This window comes from Cupressus sempervirens, chromosome 7 (assembly GCF_028749045.1).
Source record: "Cupressus sempervirens isolate cs-2001-9-10 chromosome 7, ASM2874904v1, whole genome shotgun sequence".
In the NCBI taxonomy this organism is placed as follows: Eukaryota; Viridiplantae; Streptophyta; class Pinopsida; order Cupressales; family Cupressaceae; genus Cupressus; species Cupressus sempervirens.
Genome location: NC_143124.1, coordinates 716,925,346 through 716,950,337, shown reverse-complemented (window position 1 = coordinate 716,950,337; position 24,992 = coordinate 716,925,346). Strand labels below are relative to the sequence as shown.

At 35.5% G+C, this 24,992-nt stretch overlaps 1 protein-coding gene across 1 annotated transcript in view; it reads right to left on the bottom strand.

The window, feature by feature from the left end:
* The window catches only part of LOC149549238 (protein DETOXIFICATION 44, chloroplastic-like), a 245,707-nt gene that overhangs the window by 181,551 nt on the left and 39,164 nt on the right, over window positions 1–24,992 (bottom strand). Inside the window, exons 2-4 of the mRNA XM_089792653.1 lie at window positions 10,432–10,553; window positions 9,416–9,610; window positions 9,092–9,270 (exon numbers count right to left, since the gene is read on the bottom strand). Of these exons, the coding sequence (XP_089648779.1) occupies window positions 9,092–9,270; window positions 9,416–9,610; window positions 10,432–10,553 (496 nt within the window). The remainder of the gene's footprint in view (window positions 1–9,091; window positions 9,271–9,415; window positions 9,611–10,431; window positions 10,554–24,992) is intronic.

Here is a 24,992-nt window from a genome sequence, read left to right as displayed (position 1 = left end):
CCACAAACACTACTAAAGCTCTTGATAAACTTTTAGTAATAGCTAGCCAAACCATGAAAAGATCTCACCTCAGTAGCACTCCTTGGAGTAAGCCATTCAAGGATAGCCTTCACTTTCTCTAAGTCCATTTTTAGACCTTCTACTGAAAATACAAATGCTAGATACACTAACTCCTTCACAAAACTGCACTTCTTCAAATTAATTAGCAATTTCTCTTCCCTTAACTTCTCAAACACCCTACGAATATACATTATATGCTCCTCCAATGTCTTATTGAAGATCAAAACATCATCTAGGTAAACAATGACAAACTTCCCCAAACATTCTTTCAGTACCTCATTCATGAGCTGCATTAAAGAGCTTGGTGCATTGGTTAGCCCAAAAGGCATGACTAACCACACATACAATCCCTCTTTTGTCTTGAATGCAGTCTTGCATTCATCTCCTCCTCTGATCCAAAACTGGTCATATCCACTCTTTAGATCTATCTTTGTGAAATACACAACTCCGCTCAAATAGTCCATAATATCATTCATCATTAGCAAGGGAAATATGTATTTGGTTGTGATTTTATTGATGGCTCTAGAATCTATACACATCCTCCATTCTCCATTCTTCTTTGGTGCTAATATTGTTAGTACAATATATGGACTCAGACTTCCACGAATCAAGCCCTTCTTCAACAACTCTTGTACTTATCTATTCAACTCTTCACTTTTTGCTAGTGTCATTCTGTGTGTTGTCTTATTTGGAAAACTTGTTCCTAGAATCAAGTCCATCTAATGACTGATTTTCCTTACTAGTGGTAATCCCTTAGGCGCATTATTAGATACAATACCTTGAAACTCGTTCAACAAATCTGCAACTTCTACAGATACATCTACTTCTTTATCATCTTTTGGAATTATAGCAAAACACATATGCTCATGCCTCATACCCTCTAGGAACTTTCTTCCATCAACAAAACTTATTCTGGCATTACTACATACCTTTTCTTCTGTCCCTCAATGGCTTTAGCTTATGTCTCACTCCATCCTTTGTCAAAGAATAGGTATTCACAAGGTCATCATGTATAGCACACCCGTCAAACTGCTATAGCCTTCCTAACAACATATGGCATGCATCCATAGGCATGATGTCACATAGCACCTCATCATGTACCTCCCAATCTTGAACTTTACTAGGCATTGTTCATTGACCAATGACTTTGTGCTTATCTTGTACCCAGGCAAATCCGATATGGATGTGTGTGATCTGATATGGACGTGGGTGTTTCCACCTCTTAAGCTTTAAATTTGTGATCATCTCCTCTGACACAAAATTGTCAGTGCTTCCACTATCAATAATCACATCACAACATTTATCCTTACATTCGCACCTGGTGCTAAACAAGCTCCTCCTTTGGTCAAATTCGTTCTCCACACTCACTAGGAATCTTTTTTTAACTAGGACTTCTCCTCCTTCAACATCTTCAAAATGTAATGACTTGGCATCCTCATCCAAATGTGCAACTCTGGCCTGGCCTTTGATTCTCTTATCTGTCCTTCCTTAGCATTGAGGACATTCATAAGCCTTATGATCTTCTTCTCCACATTGAAAACATGTTCCACGGAATCCTCCTCTTCCCCTTCCTCTCAAATCACTATTATTTTGATCATGTAAATGATTTAAATTGCTTCTCTGATTCTGACTATTGTTGGCCTCATCCTTCTTTTTTTGATCTTCATTTTGGCTTCCATAAGACCATATTCCACCATGACCTCTTCCACTATGCCTTCTCTAAAACTTCTTGTTCAAATTTTCCTCTACTCTTAGGGAAAACTGGTATGCCTCTTCAATACTATTCATTCTGACCAAACTCAACTCCTGAATACTTGGCCTCGGCCCATAAAGATAACGAGCAAATTTTTCCTTGTCAACTTCCGCATGAACTATTTTGATGAGGACTTGATAGAACTCTACTATATACTCCTAAACAGATCTACCCGCTTGCTTCATCCTTTGCATATTCTTCAACAGATCAAGCTCATAATCACGGGAATGAATTGTTGCTTCAATTTATCCACCACCCAATCCCATCTTGTTATCTTCTCCTTTCCTCTTCTATTTCACTCCAATTAAAGCTCTTGCCACCAGATTTTCGCATGGCCCTTCAGTCTGGCCTAAGCAAACTTGACTCTATCAAAATCCTCGATATCTTTATACTCTGAATATTTTTCTAATTCATTAATCCAATTGATTAATTCCTCTGGGTTAAGATTTCCCAAAAATGTGAGAACCTTAATCTTAGGTCTTTTCGCAATCTTGAAAATAGCCCTGAAAAGTCTTTCTTCCTCTTGGTTCAAAACTTCACCTTCTCCTTCCTGATCAACATTTCCTTCTTCGAGTTCATCCTCACTTTCATTTCAAATTGCAAGTTCATCCCTCTGTGAATCACTTCTTGCAATGCTTGCACTTGTCTCTAGAGGGCTCTAACCTTAGGTGTCACACCTCAGGCTCGTCTGCCACATTCCCTTTGTAAAGGCATTTTCACGCTTAGCGTTGAAACCCCAAACCACAGTCCTGGTGCAAACTACCTCACTGTCGGCGATCTATCTACACACTCAATTTCTCCTCTGATACCACTTGATGAAGGGTGCTCCCCTTAATACCACAAACACATAATTGAAATAGAGAAATAACAGCAATTTGCAAGAACCAGAAAATGGGCTTCTTACTATCTCCAAAGTATGCAATTACAGATTTCAAAAATACAATAGGCAAAGTTACATGGGCATTTTCCTTACAATGTTCTGTAAGACAGAGCAGCAGACAACCACCCAAATTTACCATAAACAACCCAGCGGACCTTCCTTATATAAGCAATTTTCCACCTCCCATGAAGGTTTTAGATGTTTACCCTTAACCCTTGAGGCTGACCAACCCTAAAATTATATTATTTTTCACATTTTATTACATAGAATTGGCTCAAGACAATTACAAATTATATTTTTAGGTAGCCCAACTTCCGGAAGCCATACCTTTTAAACTGTAGACCCAATTGGCTATTAAAACCACTTTACGAAAACAACAGCTCCTGATTTACATCGCCTAACTCGCGCAAGCTCTGACCAGCTGAGGTTTGACCCCTTTCCAAAGCCTCTAAAGTCTTCAAAATTGAGCTCAAAGCTTTTATACCAAAAATCTATACCGGAAATCCTCAATAACTTCACCAATACATATGATGGCAATGGAACTCAATTGACAAGCTGATATATCTAAGATGAACCTCCAATTGTGAAATTAGAACATTCTGAGCTCATATGACCAACTTAATAAAAATAGTAAGCTTCAGCAACTTTGCACTGAAACACCCTTTTTGAAAAGGCAAAAATAGAAATATTTTTAGGTGATGCAAGATTGCCCTTACACCAAGAATGCTCCTACATCACAATACCTTATTCCTTGATTTCTTTGTCCTAGTGGCCAAATATATTTTGAAACCACAATAAAATTGCATTCACATGTAGACATGGTAAGGTATGTCAAGATTTGGCATATTTCTTGCTTATTTTCTTTTTCAGACAATAGATATTGTATATTCGCATTCCTCTTAATAGCTTTAAAATGTATGCACTTTGACTCAAATAATTAATTCCATAGAATTTGAGGGCGAGCAGCCCGCTAGCCCCATAGAATTGTAGGGGCCCTCCCACCATAGAATTGGGCGGGCAGATTCCCTATATAATGTGGGGTAACATGCCAACTATCAATAGCAGGGTGGGTGGTCAAATAATAGGGGCTCCCCAGTAATAGAGCCACTATCGAGGGGAAACGCCTTGGGGTGCATGCAAAGAGCCCTTACGAGGTGTTGATACTACAGAGGCCATACTATTATAAGGTCGAACAGCCAGCTATATAGGGGAGACGTCGTGAGAGGGAACCCTAAGTACTGCAATATCTAGTACAGTATCTTGTAAGGTGTAGTGTTCACTAATTATGAGAATATAAATATAAGAGACCCCCCCAACATCCTAAAATGGTCAACATAGGGAAATGTTGCACGCCAGAAGAAAAGGAAAGACTGATAGAACTCCAGATAAGATATCAAGATGTCCTTGCCTAGTATTATGACAACTTGAAGAATCTCATGGGAGGGAACTTCAAGCATCATATTCCCCTGAAGCCCGACACAACACCTTTCTGCTAGAAATGGCGTAATTATAATGCTAAGATTTCTGACACAACATTTTGGGAAATTGATACGACACTTAAGGTGAGGATAGTCAATCCTATTCATCATTCCACCTGGGTGGCTAATATAGGTCCTGTACACAAGAAAAATGGAAAATATAAATATTTGCATCGATTTCAAAAATTTAAACCAAGCTTCGCTCAAGGACAATAATGCTCTCCCCAACATGGATCACATACTACAAATTGTGGCTGGTTTTAAAATGATCTCTATGCAGAATGGTTTCTCAAGGTATAAGCAAATTCAAGTAGAGGAAAGAAATCAGCACAAAACGATGTTCACTACACCATGGGGAACTTTCGCTTATACTATAATGCCATATAGATTGACACATGCGGGTGCCACTTTTCAAAGGGCTATGGACCTGTCTTTCAGTGATCTAAAGAATAAGATCATAGTGATCTTCCTAGATGACTTAACTATATTTTCTAAGAGAAGGAAAACTCATTTACACGACCTGGAAGTAATTTTGCAAAGGTGTTGAGAACATGGCATCCCACTAAATCCAAAGAAATCTGTGTTTTGTGTGATAGACGGCAAGCTCTTAGACCACATAGTATCACAAGAAGGAAGATTGAGAGAGCATTGTACCATCTTCAAAGATGTCATGCTTGTCACTAAGTGGCATGAGAATCTAGTGCGTGAATTGCTGCAATTTTATAGTTTAAAGTGGTTTGGAGGCTCCTTGGTTGTATGACCCCACACTCTTGCAAGTTGAACAACTAGAATTTTGATTTGACTTTATCTCTTGCTAGTCTGATCGTATAACATACCCGTTACATTTCTTCTCTATGGACTTTTCAATAACTAATCTAACTGGAAATGTAATGTTAATATCGAAATATGTTTACTATGCATATTGTTAAATACTGATGCATTTGAATGAATAGAGAAGTATACTGATGGATAATGATGGATAATGATGTATATTGAAGAATATTGATGAGTACAGATGATTTATGTTGGCAAGACATGATCAACGTATTATCAAAATCATAAGAAACTTATGGCTAACTATATCACATGTAAATGGTAAAATTTCATAAAAATTCCAGTGGTGCTGTTATTTTCTAGTTTTGGTGCACAATGTTTGCAGAACCTTAGTTTTTGGTGGCTATGGTGGCTATTACCATCCAATCATTGATTTCGTAACTTTGTAGGTTTCGTTTAGGCTCATATGGATGCATTTTCAGGTGCCTTTTTTTAAGTGCACAATTTCCTGACTACTTTTCAGGTCTACTATCATTTCTAGCATTGTTTTGGCAAAAATATTGCTTTCAAATCTAGGTGTCCTTTGGCTATTTATGATAATTGTAATGCTAGGATATCAATCGGAACCTTGGTCATAATGATTTGAGTTTGATTTGGCCTCATTGAGGTGGCTGTAATCAGCAAAATCAGAAGACCACTTAGATCTTGTTTGGCAAGTGGCAATTGTATACGCACTATATGTAAAGTGCCCAAATCATCTCTTTGGAGGGGGGCAAGGGTGGGGGAGTTCTATGATTGAGTGCATTTCGGGGGTTATAATGATTTTTTGATCTCATTTGTGATGTGATAAGTGTATCCGTGATGTAATCATGTGATATTTACACATCCTATTGTAGTCCTTTTACTAGGGGTAATTATAAGTCATAGGTAAAAGGCAACATCACATATTGTAGATGGCTTAACCTCTTGCCTCATCTTAGACTCATTCCTAGGCCAAAGTCCAAATTGAAAAAAATAGTTTGGCATGAAAAGAAGTATGATATCATAGGATTGATTTTCAGCAGCATCAGTTTGTATCTCTACCATGACATCAAATCCAAGATCAAAGGTATTATGTGCCCACACACATTCTGGACCATTGTTTGGGAGCATTTTGGAGATCCACATGTTCCTCCATACCTAGAGGATCCTATTGCAAATTGCCTCATTCCACATGATGATGTAGAATAACAAATCCCTTTGATGATAATACGTTCAAATGGATTGGAAGATTAGCAAAACATGACAATTTTAACGACCTAGAGACTCCATATATAGCTACTACTTCTCCAATTGAAATCACTTCTACTATTTCTCTTAATGATGCTTGTATTCCTACAATCTTGGATTGTTGTGATTCAATACAATAGGGTATACTTTCTCTCCCAGACAGTTTTTCATGGGATGACCTCAAAAAATATTATGAGTTTGTTTGTGGAGTGCTACATTGCAGATTTGGGATACACTATTGTTGACATTCATCTTCTCTTTGATGAAGATGATCCTTCTCCAATTGTTGTGAGGGAACACTATAACCCTCTTCTTCATTCTCCACTTGATCATTCTATCGAGTTTGACATGATTGTGGATCCTTTGATGCAACATTTGGGAGAGGCCTCTTTATCTTCAAAGGAGACAACTGAGTCTTTGGCACACGTTGAGCATTCATCCTCATTACCTATCAACTTGTTTCTTTCAACAGCGTGAACCCTTCACCTGATGTGAAAGGGCAGCCTTCAGCATTGGCATGAGGACACTTGAGTCTTTTTTAGAGACTCCATACATTTTGAGGTTTCTTCCTATAGATTAGGGAGGCTTCATTCATAAACATGGTTTTTTGGTTTCTTCCTAAGGGGGGAACTTTATTCAATTTTCATGGAGCAATTCCTACATTGAGCTTGGAGCCTCTACCATTGTTGCATATTCTATATTGGAGGCGTGAGCGACTCTGTCTCTCTTCCTACTTTCTATTCAGATGAGACATTTGAGGCTTTGGAGCTTGTTTACAATTAGTTACCATAGGCCCCTTATTTGTCACCTTCTACTATGATTGGGCATGTTCCTAATTGGTTCATGGCATCTTCATCATTCAAGGATATGGTGGCACATGAGAAGATTTCCGAGACATCATCATACTTCATTTGGATTCCACTTCCTAATTCCTATCCAGCATGGGAAGCATTCTTGCATTTATACTTAGTCTACCTTCTTCCCAAGGGGAGAAATGTTGATTCCAAGCATTGCTCTATGTTTTGCCTCCAAGCACTTACCATACTTGCATGACATTGTTCATTATGGGGGGGTACCATACATTTCCATCCTATGGGGGAATACTTGATTATATATACATGATGTATGTAGTCCTAGAGGGGTCTTGAGTACTCCATCCATCCATGCATCTTATGCATTCATCTCTCTTTTGAAGGGAAGTTTTGTCCCATGAGGTTCTCTCCCTTTCTCCACTTTATAAGAGATTGCATTGCATTTGCATTTGCATATTGTACATGAGTACCTAACATGACCTAGTAGTCAAGGCCCATCTTGCATTGTAAGTTCAAGTGCATTTCCCTAAGTTGCACTTAAGGGGGGTTGTTGGTGTAATTAAATATTCTTATTTACTCTTTCTTAAGCTTACTTAGGATAGTGCACACATTGTAGTTTGTATTTGATACAATCAGGAGTTTGCGCCTTTATTAGCACATGGTGTAGGAGAAATTCCGCTTTAGGTGGTGATCTAGTTTTTATCACATTCTACTTTATGTGAATCCACCTTTACTGCAGTTATAAAATTATCATCCTCATATTGTTGCAAATGTTTGCACATACTTCATTATACAATGAAGGATGATCCACCTTTGGTGGACATGATTCCATTTAGTGTGAGTGATAGGTTATCCCTTGATTATATCCTAATTATCATGCCTTGCCTATATAAGTATGTTCGTCTACATTGTATATCAATTGAGTTCAGTTAGCTCATTCATTATTATTGATTTAGTTAATCATACTAGTGAGAAAACAGCTTATTCTTATCATATCATTTTGTCTTCTTGTGCTCTTCATTTGGGATTCTAGATCTTGGCATATTTCCTTAGGCATATTCTTACATTGCATCAAAGCAATTCTTACATGGTATGAGATCTAGATAAAAATTCTTACAAGGTAAAGGAGCTAGATGCAAATTCTTACAAATATAATCTCCACAACAATTAAATAAGATTTCTTATCAGATATTCAAACTGATCTCATTGTCTAAAGTATTTGGATATAATGATAATCATTGCAGACCAAAGATGATATCAATCATTTGTTAACATTGCATTAATAAAAAGAAAGTGGACATTCACAACAAGAATATTGTTACTATCCAAATTCATTTGTGGCAGATTTAAGAGTTGAGTACAAGATTTAGATAGAAAGAAGTGTCTTACAATTGAAATTATAAGAAACTAGTCCCAAACCTAAGAAGATTGCATAAGGGGGCATTACAAGGCCTCCTATAGAATTTTCTAAAGGAAAAAACACTTTCTCTGGTTTTGCATGAAAGATCACATAGTCTGAAAAGCTTGATCACAGTGATACCCTTTGAATTAAGTATGGTGTCCTTGACAGTTGACACTATACTTTAATAAACACTTGCTTATATATCAGTATAATGAATGCAGGTAAAGTGATCCTTAAAAATAACAAAATCATTGGCTGTCCCAATATAAATCACTAAAAGTGACTTATTTATGTTAAAAAAGGATTCTGTATATTTAATGTACATTATTTGTTTCTTCTCACTTTTTAAAAACAAGAAAATATATTATATTGAAAGCAGATTGTGCTGCCTTATTATTACATGTTATTTGATTCATTACATGAAAATGTGATCACTTCTATGTTCTAGGCGCAATATTTTCCAACTTTTTCACAGTATATGTAAAATGTCATGGTTATATCTAATCTCTTCTATGATCAAGTACATGTCTTTTGCTAATTTGAGATTTCAACAAACTTTCCTCATTAATCATAATGTAAAGTTAGATTTTTTTCAAATTTGGATTTTTTTTCAGGTCACTTGAAAACTACCCTGCTAGCAAATAAAATGATATTGGGACATACCACAGGCACTCCCATGAAATTTAAAAGATATCCTGCTCCAAGAAATAAGACAACTGTTTCTACAACACCAAGGCCAGCTGCTAAAACCAATGCAGTTGAGACAGAAGGTAACTGCAACCTTTTATTTCCCTCAGCCAATGTTTTTTGAAGCCTGTCCTGGTCTTCCAAGCTCTGGTGACCTGCAAATTATTGCAACTTAGACAGCCTAAACAGATATGAGCTATTGCAAATTAGAGGTCTAAAACAGATTTGATCTAACTAGATGACTTTTTTTCTAAAGCAATAAATGCTACTAGATCTTGAATTCCTTACATAACTACATACTTGTATTGCCTCTCGTGTAATTTTGACTCTGTCTGTCATAATCCTGATTAATAACGACTTTCCCTCCAAAGTCTCTTGAAGCTTTATCTTCCGCCACAAATGAAGTAGTCACATTCAGAAGAGGAATATTAAACAACTTTGATACAATATTGAAGATTGAAATTGAAACTCCAACAGCTGCCAGCTCCACTGAACCTTTAAGACAAACCCACAAACAGGCATCAAAACTGTCTTCGTTAATTGATAAGTAAATCAACTTCTTCATTTACTTCAAAGGGACCAGTTACCTTACAGATAATCAAACAGCCTAGAGTTAAGATCTGCTACACTCAACAAGGTCACTGTAGAGCTTAAAAGTCATTTCTCAAATTTCCTAGTTATTTATTGTGGAATGAAAAAAGGATTTTTTTTTGCTGACTTGTTAAAGCTTTTTATGGCAAATTTCTAATATTATAACAGGATTCCAAAGAAAAACACTGCAAAAGGGTAAATTTATTGCAAGGATACAAACCAAAGAGGTAAGCTCCAAGATAAAACACGTAATGGAAGACTAGCAAGAGCACTACTATTCTAGGCCTTGCTAAGCTGTATTGAAGTGAATGATTCTGAAGGTGATTCCAGACGATGGAAGACATTTTACTTTAGATGTAAAGAAAAAAGGAACCCTTTTTATTGACTTAATAAAGCTTTTTGTGGCAAATTTCTAACATTATATGAGGATTCGAAAGAAAAACACTGCAAAATGATAAATTTATTGCAAGGATACAAACCAAAGAAGTAAGCTCCAAGATAAAACACATAATGGAAGACTAGCAAGAGCACTACTATTCTAGGCCTTGCTAAGCTGTATTGAAATGAATGATTCTGAAGGTGAGTCCAGATGATGGAAGACATTTTACATTAGATGTAAAGCAACCTATGCAGGTTTTTGAAAAGAGACTCTTTTAAATCTTATTCTAACTTTGATAGACATAAATAGATTTTCGTTGAGGAAGGATGAACTCTTCTATTAATACCTATGTGGCCGACGAATGCAGTGTCCACCAAAGATGCAATAGGTTCGGCTGCCAAAGAAACAATTGCTGGAAAAGCAATAAGTGAAATCTCCCAGCCTAGCTCATCTGTCTTGAATGCATTTCTGGCAAATAACAAGCAAATTCAAAATGAAAATCAACAGTAAAAAAATGTTGTACTTTAATGTAAGGTACTCAAAATGCCCATATATTGCCTCTTAATTTAGTAAAACTAAATGTAGAGAGAAATGTGATCAAATGGCTTGCTCAGGTGATTGAGACTGTAGTTTTGTGTAGCCAGGTAGTTTTAAATCCCACCATTTGGCATTTGTATAGAAGGTTGGGGCGCCTACAATTGTATAGGTGCCAATCATGAGTGTGCATCAAATTAACCCACTTAATCATCAAACAAACTTGTAGTTCTGCTGGTGCACCAGGAAAACATCCGAATAACATGGCAAGCTCTTTTTTCCTTTGATAGAAAACCAAGTGGAAGTAGCACTTATACATCTTGAAGAATACTTAATAATTATAATTTTGCACTATTTTGAGAGTTTGAATCAAAGTTAAAACCAATAATAACTAATGGTACTGTTAAAATTGAAAAGTAGAGATCCACCACACAAAAAACTTAGTTGCCTAAGGGCTGCTTTGCACAAATCTAAATATCCATGTAAATAGCAACCAACATTTTCAAGATCAATTGCTACATACAGTCAAGTTCATGTCAAGATAACTGAGTTTCAACATTCACATTGAATCAAACTGGCAATTCCTATAAAGTATCCACTGAAGCTTTGACCTGCTTCCATTATTTTAACCTATTTCTTAAGATTTTCAAATACTGATATCCATTTAAAGGAGTATAACGTCACTCACCAAAGTTCATATTACTATAACCTACTAACATTTGATTAAGATTCTTTCAAGCTGAACTCCATCTCTGTGTATTATTTAATAGATCAAATAGCCTAGAACACATTAAGTATTAAAAAGCCAGTCATCAGATATTTAAGGTAAAAAAGCTCTTGTTAAACCAAATTCTCTTTCTCCTTAACTGCTTGATAAAACTGAGAAACATAAAGATATTCATAGTCCCTGGTGTTGGGGATTTTGGCTGTTCGGCACTCTTGGTAACTCCTAAGAAGGTCACTGAAGAATTTTACACATATTATAGCCAGAGATTTCACAGATTCATAGGTATGATGAATTTCTATAATCATATTTACCATATGAACAAGCCAGATGATGAGAGAAGGCCCTCTTTCCTAACTTTGAGATCTGCAAGACTCAAGAGGGTAATCCTACAAGATCTTATAATTATACAATTTAAAATTTAGAAACAGATCATTGATTTTAGCTATTTTAGAAACAATCATTAGAAGAGATTAAGAGATAACCAGAAGATTTTGAAGAATTTAAAGGACATTGATCAAGCCCAGCAGACACCCAGTGAAGGAGCAGGAACATCAGGTTCGGCAAGAGTGGTGACAGAGGATCCTTCAACTAACATCCCCTCTACTTACAAAAGGATAAAGAGAAAGCCTGCCTGCTCAGCAACTAATGAAGAAAAGGTTGAGACAGAAAAGAAGAAGCAATAGGTGACCAAGGAAGTTGCCAGGAAGAAGAAGTTTGATAAGAAACAACTAGAGGCTGATGAAGAAGGTGAAAGCATTGAATCATACCAGCAGGTTAAAGAACTGAAGAAAAGAGGAGTGCAGAGAAAGGCATCCAAAATTGATGATTTTGTTAGAGGAATAGCAGAACCAGGAGGCTTTGCTAGAGTAAAGAGAAGATGTGAAACAGAAAATGAAGAGGACAAGAATAAAATTCAAGAAGCAATTGTTCTACATTTGCACAAGTTCAAGAGAACCCCTCTTGAAATTCATTCACTACTTTTTGATCAATTCGAATAGTTCATTCATGCAAGATGGACATTTGCATTACAGACAGACCATTGAAAAAACTTTAATGAATGCTCAACCGGAGCTAAGTATAGAAGATGCAAAGACACTAAATGAAGAACACAAGCAGAAGTTTGGAGTAAAAGAAAGAGCAACCAGAATCTTAGTGGAAGATAAACAGAAACTACAAAATGAAACTATTGAGATTTGGAGAAAGTTTCTAAAGTCTGATGAGAAGTCACAAGGACACTCATCACCAATACAAATTACTGACACTAATACTATTGAAGAGATAATTGAAAATGTGGTACAGGACAATCCACAACAGGTAGAAGCGCTAAAGCACAACAGGCAAAAACACCAACTGGTGAAACCAGAGACGTTGACATAGCCGGTCAACCAGAGTTATCTTCAAGACAGGTGGAGACAGTTGTATTGGAACAAAGAGCTGAAATGGTTGAGGAAATCATAAATACAGAAAGTGCAACAGGGAAAGACTGTGGATGAATACCAAGTAAGAAGGAAGTTCAGTCTTGAGCCAAGCACAGAAAAGAAAAGGAAAGCAATAAACCTTCTAATTGAGGAAGAAATTGAAGATCTAGGTGACAAGGAAATCATTTCTACACCTATTGATGTGAATAAATTGAAACCTAAAGAATTGGAGACTCAGAAAAAGGTAAAGAGGAAAGCTATCAGGGATAAGAAGAAGAAGAAATAAATACTAAGACAAGCTAGGAATATCTTAGCAGAATTGGTTCATGAAGCAGAGTATAACAAGGATGATCCAGTGATTCATCAGTTGGACACATTAGTAAAGGCTATCTATGATCAGAACACAGATTTAGAAATTGTGGCCATGAGCATGGCCGAGGAGAATATGGAGAAGAAGATGGCAGACAAGATAGCAGAGAAAATTGAAGATGGTAGTTTTCTACAATCCATGATAATGTTTGTTGAGATTTATGGGTAGATTGTGTTCCATTTTTTTGCATCAACGTTTTGGATCACACTCTGTGATCCATACTCAAGATGAGAAAGCTAATGGAGAAAAGATCTCTCATCCTGATAATGGATTGCAGAGTGTGATCCTAAAAGTTGATGTAAAAAACAAGAAAATTACTGAAAGTCAGCTAATTGATTTGGTAAAAGAGGTAAAGGAAATATTGACAAAAGAAGGGAACACCTTTACCAGAATATCAAACTATTCTGAGATTTTGAAAGACCTGGAGCAGTAGAGAGTTGATGCACAAAAGGAATTGGAGAATCTATCAGCCAACTTGATCCGTTATCAAGTTTAGTTACCTCATTCGGTGATAAGGTAAAATAGATTTTGAATAAGATAAGACAGCTACAGGAAGAACAGGATAGTAGAATGATGAGAATATTATAAGTAACAAGCACTTCTATCACCTATTGTGGAAGCTATGCAGAGAAGCATAAAGACAACAGAGGAAGTTGTGGCACTACTAAGTGCAGAGTCAATTGAGAAGTGTTAAGTTGTAGCTTCTGTTGGATTGAACTGTCCTAGAGTTAATCCTTCTATGATTATTGGCAATCATTAATTAGACATACTCTAATATATATATATATATATATATATATATAGTATGCTATATATATATATATATATATATATATATATATATATATATATATATATATATATATATATATATATATATATGTTATAATTAATAATGTTTTAATTAATGATTAATTAATATAACCATAGAGACATGTCTCTTCACAACTCGTGCCTCTTGAAGATATATTTATATATCTTGGAAATCTGCAATTGAAACACATAGAATTACAACAATGTTATTACATTTGCAGAGATCCTAAATCTGACATGGTATCAGAGCCAACTGCAAATGTAGAAGGATAATAAAATTATGATGGTTCAAAGTACAACATATCTATGGCCTTCATTGCTTCAACGACAGTGGTTGTCAGGTGGTAAATTAAACAACAGATTCAGGAAAGTAATCCTAGAACACAATGATAGTTAGGTTATCTGATTGCTCTGAAGTGAACTGGCTAGTTTTAATTCTTGGATGATCATAAAATTGCCAAGGAGAATATATTATACGCCATAACATACCAATAAAGGAGGCAATACTGTTATCTACAGCAAGCATACGATATACAATATATTGTTATTGTTAAAAGGCAATTCACAGTGTAGTCATTTGAATCAGATATTAAGAGCATTCTTCATAAAGTTCTCAATATATATTTACAGTCACAATATTATTGCAATCTCAATCAAGGCTGAAATAAGTTGATCATATATATTATTCTTCAAGGAAGAATATAGATGTATAAATCTGTGATAAAGTTTAAAGCTATCATCTGATATAATCTGATATAAAAGACTGTTAAGTTTCTCTGTCACTGATCCTTAACTTCCTTAACATGAACACCTTAAATTGAACAAAAACACCAGTATTATGAATTGCAGTCTGGCATGAACACCTTTGAAGCAGGCTTACCAAGTTCGTGCATGTCTCGTAAAAGAAATTCAAACCAGTCACAACATCAATGAACTTCTGAACAACAAAAGTCTTCAGACGGAAAAGTGTGGAAGACGATACATCTCTCTGTCAAAATGATATCAAATAATATTCAGGGGAATGATGCTGAGTGTTTAAAATAGAAAATAAACTTTCTGTACAAAGATAGGACGTTGGAATTTATGATTCTGGAGCAATTAAGATGAATCATAATGAGTAAGAATGAGAAGTTGTAAATCCTGCAAACACAAATAATAGGGAATACTCATGAATAGTCAAAGTGGCCATATATCTGCCAAGTCATTGGCTGTTATACTCTGAAATGGGGTTCTATTGACAGCCAAATAGACAGACAGATTTACCGTGACTTCTGATAGACGAAAGAAATGATTGGTATAGACAGAAATGATGCCATACAAGGAATGTGTCTATTGGTACGAGTCTCCAAGTCTGCAGACAAACAAAGATTAAGCCACCAACGCATCTATAAGGAATGTAACCCGTCCATAACAAGAAGTTTGACACATACGACAATATGTGAATGATTTGTTCAAAGTAATTGCACGGCTAAAGATTAAAATTGTTATTAGTGCAATAAAAAAAAAAAAACTAAGATAAGAAAGGGTGTGATCAAAGCCATGATTTAATTAAATACAAATAATTCATTACGGTGGATTATGAAAAGGAGAGTAAGGGACTTGTCGTGGGAAAGATGGAAAGCAGATTTTAAATTAAAAATTAAAATTAAAAAAAAAATTGAACCTCTATACTATCATAGAGGATACTATGAGCGGATGATAAGTTCCAAGAGTCTTCAATAAAAGATTCGGGACAAAGGAGAAATTAGAGTAAAAAGTGGCAAAGAGGGCAATGTTTATATGGAATCTAATGCCAAAACAATTAGTGATTATTGTGGATAGAAACTCTCGGTGGACTGTATTGAGAGGGTTGCCATCTACTGAAGGGCACAAAACAGAGTCAAACTGCAGTCCAACACAGCTCTCCAGCAGTACAGATCTGCATCAGTTCATTTCTTTCTACTTTGGTTGAAGAAGCAGATGATTATTTGCCTCGAGTTGGAGGATCACATGATATTGTTCATACTAATATAGCCCATATTTCAGTGTTGACATCAGATCCCAGTTTTTGTGTAAACTCAGTCAAGAGAATTGTTACAGCAAAAAAGGACTGCAGCAGGAACTCTATTGCTACAATGTATTGTTGGTTGAATACCCATATTCCTATGATGGTGGGTCATAAATTGTAAGCTTATGATAAAAAAGTGTAATACTGATCATTTGTAATAGAAGAGTGTGAAGAACTTATTATAATTCTTCGATCAAGTTATGGGTCCATTTGAGAAATACAGTGATAAGAAATAAGGTGCACTTTTTGTGGGGCAAGATATCATAACTACGAATTTTGTAGTCTATTCAAAGGATTCCATTGAACACATACACATTTGGTATGATAACCAATACCAAAACTCTACTCAAAATATGTAGATGAGACACAAGACTGAAGTAGATCTTATGGGTCAACAATATAAGAGTGGAAATCTTACATTGAGGGGGGAATAATAGTCACTGTTCTATTCCCACTTGAACCGTATTCCATTCTCAAATAATCTAAGAAGGAAATTTCTGAACCTTCATGTACAGATAAGTATTTCCTATCTTTTTCATTTATCTACTCATTGTAGTCTCTCTCCTATTTGTAATTCTATACATACTATAAGAGTTATTTGCCTTGATCATTTCCTTTATGTTAGAACAATCTTATGATAGTAGCTCCAAAGAAGTTGTGATAATGTGAGGATCTTGAAACAAATGTCCATGATGATTGAGATTATGAGTATCCTTCTTTATTAAGAGGGAGTCTAACATTTCTTCTAAAGCAACGTTGGAGCTCAAAAGATTTATAATCAAAGGGAGTCTAGAAATACATGGGTGTGTCTTCGTGATTTATGATGGGCCTACTCTATGTACATCATGAGGAAGTATTGATTTATCACCTAAAGGTTGAAAAGATTATTATTAGATTCAGAGAGAGTAGACCATATCACTTCAGAGGTAAACTTGATATGATTAATGTTTTTTGTTTCTTATGCACTTATTAACTAACATCATATGGTTGATGATTATATGCATATAGCAATCAATCTACTCTTGTGGAAAATGCTCCATGACTTAATGTCATGTGACCTTGTGATATGTATCTTAAGAGTGATACTGGTGCACTTATCACAAGGATGAGTTATATCATTTAGTTGATATGGAGGTGCACTTGCATCATTTAGTTGGTGTGTATATGTCATGGAAGGTGACGATCTTTCATTGACATATGTTTTAAGGTATCTATTGTAAGGTGACGATCTTATCAATAGATGACCCTCCTTCAAATGTGTTGAAGGTAAATTGGTGTCATTGTTCTTCAGGCTGGATTTTGCTGGACACATTGATAACCATCATGGTTTTTCAAGCTAGATTTTGTTGGACACCATGAAAAATCTATTATGGTTCTTCGGGCCAGATTTTGCCGAACACCATAATTTGACCACATTTTAAGTGGTGTATAATCTTGTGTTATACTTCTTTAAATTCCCTCTTTGCTAAAGAGGGAGAGTTGAGGAATTTAGCCTCATAGTGAATTGATGTTGATATATACATATGTGTGTTGATGGAATTATATTGATATTCTTAATAAGTCATTTTAGGAATATCATTCTAAGATCATATCTCTTCATATACTCAAGAGAATAATGTGTTATATATCAATCTTCCCTAGTTAAGAGGAAGTATTAAGGATGTTAGCAATTTTGTCTATTGAAACTACTGGTGGATATTCTATCAGCCACATTTTGAGTGGTACTCATACCTAGTAGTATAAAGATGTTTCAAACCCTCATTAATAAAGAGGGAGTGTCGAGATAACCTCAATTGTATCTAAGTCATAGCTGTGGCAGAAAACGATTGATATACATATCATTGTTAGAATCAGATATTGTTGGCATGTTTATACTAACACATTTCGTGAAGCGATGTCTACTATAAACATAAAGATCACAACTATATGATTAAGACTTATTGTTGAAACTTATATTATCAAAGGATAACATCTAGTGTGATAAATATATATTGATGTCTTTAATATGACATTCTAAGTTTATCGTGATAATGTATTCTATAACAATCCTCCTAAGCTAAGAGGGAGCATTAAGTTGTAGCTTCTGTCGGATTGAACTGTCCTAGAGTTAATCCTTCTATGGTTATTGGCAATCATTAATTAGACATACTCTAATATATATATATATATATATATATATATATATATATAGTATGTTATATATTATATATTTATATATATAATATATATATATATATATATATATGTTATAATTAATAATATTTTAATTAATGATCAATTAATATAACCATAGAGACATGTCTCTTCACAACTCATGCCTCTTGAAGATATATTTATATATCTTGAAAATCTGCAATTGAAACACATAGAATTACAACAATGTTATTACATTTGCAGAGATCCTAAATCTGATGCATGATATTGGAACCAAAATGCAAGAACAAGTTATTGCATTAAGGCCACAAAGACCAAAGGAGAAGATAGAGATCACAGGTTGCAAGAAGCAAACGAGGAAACATGATCTAAGGAGGAGTAGATCAGAAGAAGTGAGCTGAACTAAATCTCATAGTTCACTCAATAATCTCAAGTATCTTTGAAGAACTAAAAGTTTAAGGGTATTGCCATCAATGCCAAAGGGGGAGATTGGAGATAATTGGCATTGAAAGACAAAATGGAAGACAATTGGCAATTGCTAATCATTTCCTATATTGGAAAGGTATACAATCATCAGATAATTGTCATTGATGGCAATCATTGATCGGTGAGAACTAAGTTGATCATACAGGTTACAAAGGAAAAGGAGAGATACTTGTCACAATCGGTAACCACTATGTTGATTGGTGATTATATGATACAGTGTGAACGGTGTGCACAAAAGTCAAGGCAAAGGTTAAAGCCAGACATGTAATTACATTGGATAGTGTGAATCCAAGTAATGAAGATTAAGAAAAGTTTCATGTATTACCTTGGGATATCTAACAAGTTTGGCAAACCTATGTAATACGTTTGGACTCACTATGTAATACGTTTTGACAAGTCCGAGCAATGGACAGGCAAACAAAAGTGAAAGCCAACCCAGTTGAATCTAATCATCAAGATTGGTAAAATGTTTGAAAATTGCGAAGGAAACAAGAAAATCAAATAAAGGGTCAAGATTAAGAGGCAAAAAGATCACTGGTACACAAAGGATTTGTGACGGACAAATTGAAATGAGAGGAAGTGTAGTTGTGAAGAAAAGCACAAACTGGTCAAGAACAAAGATGATCGATGAAAGCTAGTTGAAGAGAGTGATCTAACTATTATGATCAACATAAAATCAAGAGAAGTGCACAATGCAGAAGAAACAAATTAGAAAGCATAAGGGATCTGACAAGAAAGGAGTGTCATTTGCAGATTGGAGATTTAGTTGTTTCCTAATAGTTACAACCGGTAAATCCCTAGAAAGGGTGGACCCTAACAGGTTCAAAGTTGTAAATCCCCTAGCGGGGTAGAATCTTAATAGAGTTTTGTAAATCCTTTAACAAGGAAGACCTTAGTAGATTTAATTGTACTTCTAACAAGGTACAAAGTCACTCCTAGCAAGGTGAACCCCCAAAAAGGGTAGTTGTATGCTCTTTATCAGGCAACTCATTTACTGAAGTAGTGAATATTTGTGGGTACCATCCCCACCACGGTTTTACCTTCTACCAAAGGGTTTGTGAGACCAAAATCATTGTGTCATGAGTCGTGTGTGTGATGGTATAGTCTTATTATGTTTTATTTGTTGATACCGGTTATATGTTTAGTAGCTCGGAAGTCAACATTTCAGTTTTATAGGACAGTAGTTAAAGTTTGGAAACAATTGGTTGTATTGATTCACCCCACTCTCCCACACCCCCTCAAAGCACCTCTAAATCCTAATAGTGACCTGGCATACAAATACATTGTCAAGTGCCAAGTGTGTATGGGTATGTGTATAAAGTGACAATTGGGTTGTAAGGTTGTGATAGTAAAGTGTGAATGGCAATCATTACATTTTTAGTGCCAAATTGTAATTAGCGCATTACAGTGGATTAGAGTTGGTGATTGTGCCAGTCAATTGGGGAGTTTCAAAATTATATCAAAGCATGGTGCCTAGTGTTGGATAGTGGGAGTTTGGCATCACTTATATCAAAGTGAAACATTAGAATCTTATTAGATGTTACAAATTTGGACCCAAAAGGTTTAAGGAGGTGGCACTCAAGGTCATTATTCAACATTGAGCTTTCAACAGATTTGGCTATCAATTTCCACACTTGATTTAGGATCTTGGAGCTTGTCAATGAACAATTTATGAATTGCTTGAGGGCAAACAATCTATAGGCTAGGTGGGCTGTAATATCCGTAGTTTGGATGTAATTTAATTTATATTATTAGTTAGGTAGTTCTAAATTTAAATAGGGGCTTCATTATTAAATTAATTTAATTATAAAATAAAATTGGCTAAGAAATAAAATAATAATAAAATGTTGGCACTGGAGTAAATTGATGATGAATAATGAAAATCAAGAATGGCTGAGTGATTTACTAAAACTAGCAACTCCAAGAATCTTGAAGAATCCACCAAAAGCTAGAATTCACTTCGAAAGGGACGTTAGAACATTTGACCCCAACTAAGATCCATTGCATGTGAATGCATAGGGTTGGCCTGCAATGGGAGCTAGCCGTTGGCCAATTCTAGTCCACCCCAACCCGGGCTATAGATTGGGGTAGCAAGGTGCATGTTCATGAGGCCCCGCCCTACTATTATATAGGCGGTTGGGGAACATGTAGCCTATAAAATGGTAGAGTGGTAGATATTAAAGGTGGGGCATCAAACATCCCCTTTGACAAGGTCAATGGTCACTAAGAAAGCCAAAGCTAACTAAAGTGTTAAAGTGACTGAAAATGGAGACATTATAACTTATTCACCAATGCACAAACCATAGTTTAAAAATTCGGTATCGGCAATATCTCGGCTAACCCAAAAATTGTGAAAATATCAGAATCGACAAAAACTCGGCGAAGAATTTGACAATAAATCAGCACTTTTATTGAACATTTGAAAATATACAATTTTTTAAAATCTTCTTTAAAATGCATACATACACGCTAAATTTGTAGAGCATATAATGATTTGAGATATCTACCATATATGAAGCAAAGTTCTGAGTTAAACAATAATTCATAATTTCATAGCAATTAAAACTTAGTAGATTAACATACTAAGAGAATCATAAACCGAGAAAAAAGGATAATTGGTTACTGTAAAACATCAAAATATAAATAAGTTCAATTCATATAGTAATCAAACTCCATGAAAGTTTGAAACTACAATTTCTGAATACATATTAAGTTCAAGTTTCAGTATCAATGAAAACTAAAAGTAGCAATCATAAATTGCGTCTACGAGTAAAACTCAAAAAGGATCGTTGTTGTTGGGTGAGTGGTGTTGAAGTAGTTTCTGTAGCAACATCCTCAACAGGTGCCCTAGTAGGTAACCCACGCTCCACAGAAGCCTCTGATGGATGACCAAGCTCAGGTTCTACCTCACGTGCTGCCACATTTGCATCCCAGTCATCTGCCTCTATCTCAAACTCAGCAAGCTACTCATCTATCAATAAAGGTTCACCCACATCCTCATCTGCACCCTCACCATCAAGAGGAGCAATCCAATCTGCTGAATATGGATCAATGTCATCCAAGTCTAGTGCTGCATATGAAGCTTGCCCTTTCGCCTTCTTCTCGTGCAAGAGAAGGTTGTACTCCACATAGACCAAGTCATTTAGGCATTTTTGAGTCAACCTATTATGTTTCTTTGTGTGTATGTTTTGAAAAGTACTCCAATTTCTCTCGCAGCCAAAAGCACTACAAGGCTGCGATAAAATTCGAATGGCAAGCTGTCAAAGATTAGGCATTATTGCACCATAATCTTCCCACCACAAATCTGCAAGGGTTAAAAAAATCATTTATGATGTGGTAAAACTTCCAATAAACTTCACGAGCGAAATAAATGGTATGATAAAAGTAAACGCAAGTTCTTTTTACCTAGCTGCAAGGTGTATCTCCTATGCTTGCAATCAGGGGAAAAAAATAATAGCCCCTCTCCCTCTTGTAGCTCTGCAACTCATCAAGTATGATGTCTCGGAGGTCCGTATCAGCAACCAATCTTCGAATACATGTGTCCAAGCCAAATTGAACCTCTGCATCTACTTTAAAAGTGTTGGAGAAATAGTACTTGGGGTTCAAGAAGTAGGCAGCTGCATGAATGTGTTGGTGGAGTTGTTGGTTCCACCTACGATCAATGATGTTCCATATGGATCTATATTTGGTCTCATTTGACCTATACAAGTGTTGAATGGCCTCTTTTGCGCTATCCATAGCCTCATATAGAAACCCCATGGGGTTTTTATCCCCATCCACAATTCGTAGGACCTTCATCAACAGCTCTGATACCTAGACATAATAAAACATACAAAATCAGCCAATGAAAATATTTCAAATTAAATACTAAATCATCAATTAAGATTTGAAAACTTACTTTGAGGGTCTCCTCCATTAGCTTTTCAAAGCTACCATCAAACACAATCCTCACAATCTTCTCTACTTCAGGCTTCTTCGCATAAGGACTCTCTAACCATTTCTTATCAAGAAACATGCGCATGAGGTCTAACAATGTTTCTGATATGCTTTGCAAATTTAGAAAATTAGTAGCAAAGCGTGTGACTCCTGCTCGTACAAGATCCTTACCACTAGTGTGCTCTCTCATAAGACTCAAGACCCATGTATGATTGTAGATGTACTTCGCAATATTCCTTCCATCTTCAACCACCTTCTCCACCCAGCTTAGTTTCCCTAGATCCTCAAGAAGCAAGTCGAGACAATGGGCAGCACAAGGGCTCCAAAACAATGTGGAATCTCTCCATCAAAAGTCTACCGGCTGCCACATACACAGGTGCATTATCAGTCACAATCTGGATGACATTAGCCACTCCCACTTCTATTACCACCTCGTCCAACATGTTACACAAATTTTCTACATTTTTCACTTGATCAGAGGCATCAATTGATTTTAGAAATACCAACTGCCCCCCTGAAACAACTAGAAAGTTGATGGGCGTCCTATTCCTGCAATCAGTCCACCCATTAGAGATAATAGTGCAGCCTTTTTCTTCCCAAACTCTTCTTTGCTCTTCCACAAGCTGATGAATATTTCTTACTTCGTCATCTAACAACGGCCCACTCACCTCATAGGGAGTTGGGGACTTGAACCCCTTACCAGACAAAGAAATGGAAGTTACCACTTGATCCCAATATGGACTACATAAAGCATTGAAGGAAAGATCATTCTGGACCCAAAAACTCGTAATTGCCACCTTTGTCTTTTCGTGCATCTCTTTGTTCCATGTAGTACCTAGTAAGCCGGGTTGAGCACCAGGAGTGTTACGTGTGGAACCCAAAAATCTGCTAAAGACCCACTCACACTTCCCAATCCCTGTATCTGAGGCCCAATAGAAGAAATTTCTCCACCTATTTGTGATCCTAGAGAACTAAAAGTCCCCATTGGGGCTGCCATGGCCTCGAATATCCTCTTTTTTGCTGCCTTACTTTGTGCATATTGTTAAAGGCTTGTCATAGCCTCTCTTGTAGCCTCTTCTGAACACTTTAGACACGATGTAATATCATTGCATGGAATCTTTGCAAGATGATATTTCAATCGGCTTATTCTTGAAGTCATGCATTTAAAGTAATGGATACATTGGATATCTCCTTTGTTTGCTCCTAGGATACCATGTTTCCATAAAGGGTCCTTTGCTTTGCCACCACCAGTCATCCTGTTTCAGTGACACACACAAGTCCACTGTACAAGAATGAAAAATCAAATATTAGATAAGTTTGAGATCAAACATAATTTGTAGCAATTTTTAAAATAGTATGAATCTAGAAAGCACAAATCACATTTAAATAAATATCCTTATTTAAATTTAGATACACATCTAGTAAATTTAAATTTTGAAAATAGTATGAATTTGACAAGTGATAACTAATAACTATAATACAATTTTTTTACTGATACGCAAGTTTTTACTATTAAAATATAAAATTGAAAATATAAAATAATAAATCTCTTAAATTCTTAATTAAAAAATATAGTGAAGCTGAATAGTTATATATAATTACTATAAATTTAAAATACAATTATTTTAAATTTAATATTGCTTACTAATATTGTTAAAATTTAAATAATATTTCATAAATTCATGATGTATTAAATAAACAAAATATACAAGTTTAGAATTATATATAAATTAACCAGTTTAAAACTTTAAAGTTTGATATAAATTTTTAAAATAATATTCATTAATTTATATTATATAATATAAAAATAAAATACATTTAATATCAATTTTATAAAGATTCAAAAGTAAATAAATAAATTAAAATTCGAATTTGGAATTAAAATGCAAAAATACCTGGTAATGGTAATCGATGCCGAAATCTGTAATTCGAATTTGTAATATAAAGATTTAAAAATAAATTAATTAATTAAAATGCAATGAAATACCTAGTAATGGTAACTGGTAAGGGATGTCGGAATCTGATTTAAGAACTTTACGCTTTTGAACTCGCAGTTGAACTCCCGTCCAGTTGAAATCGCACTCCAAATCGCAATTGAAACTTGAAATCGCAGGTCAAATGTTGTTCAAATCGTAGGTGAAATCGCAGGTCAAGTCGCAGGTGAAGGATTAGGGTTTATCACAGGTGAGAGATCATAGTTGAAAGGGCATTTTAATGAGCTCGTAAAACCCTAAAACCGACTCATGACGTGGCGAAAAAGTTGAAGACTTCATGCGTTGACTATGGCGACCGATTTTTGGAGGAAAAACCCGCGTTTTTAAGCAGTATTATGTCTTTTAATTGTCGCAATTTTAACCCATTATCCGCCGGCGAGTTTTTGGTCGTTCTTAACGGCCCGGCAAAAAACACGCGAGAACTTGTG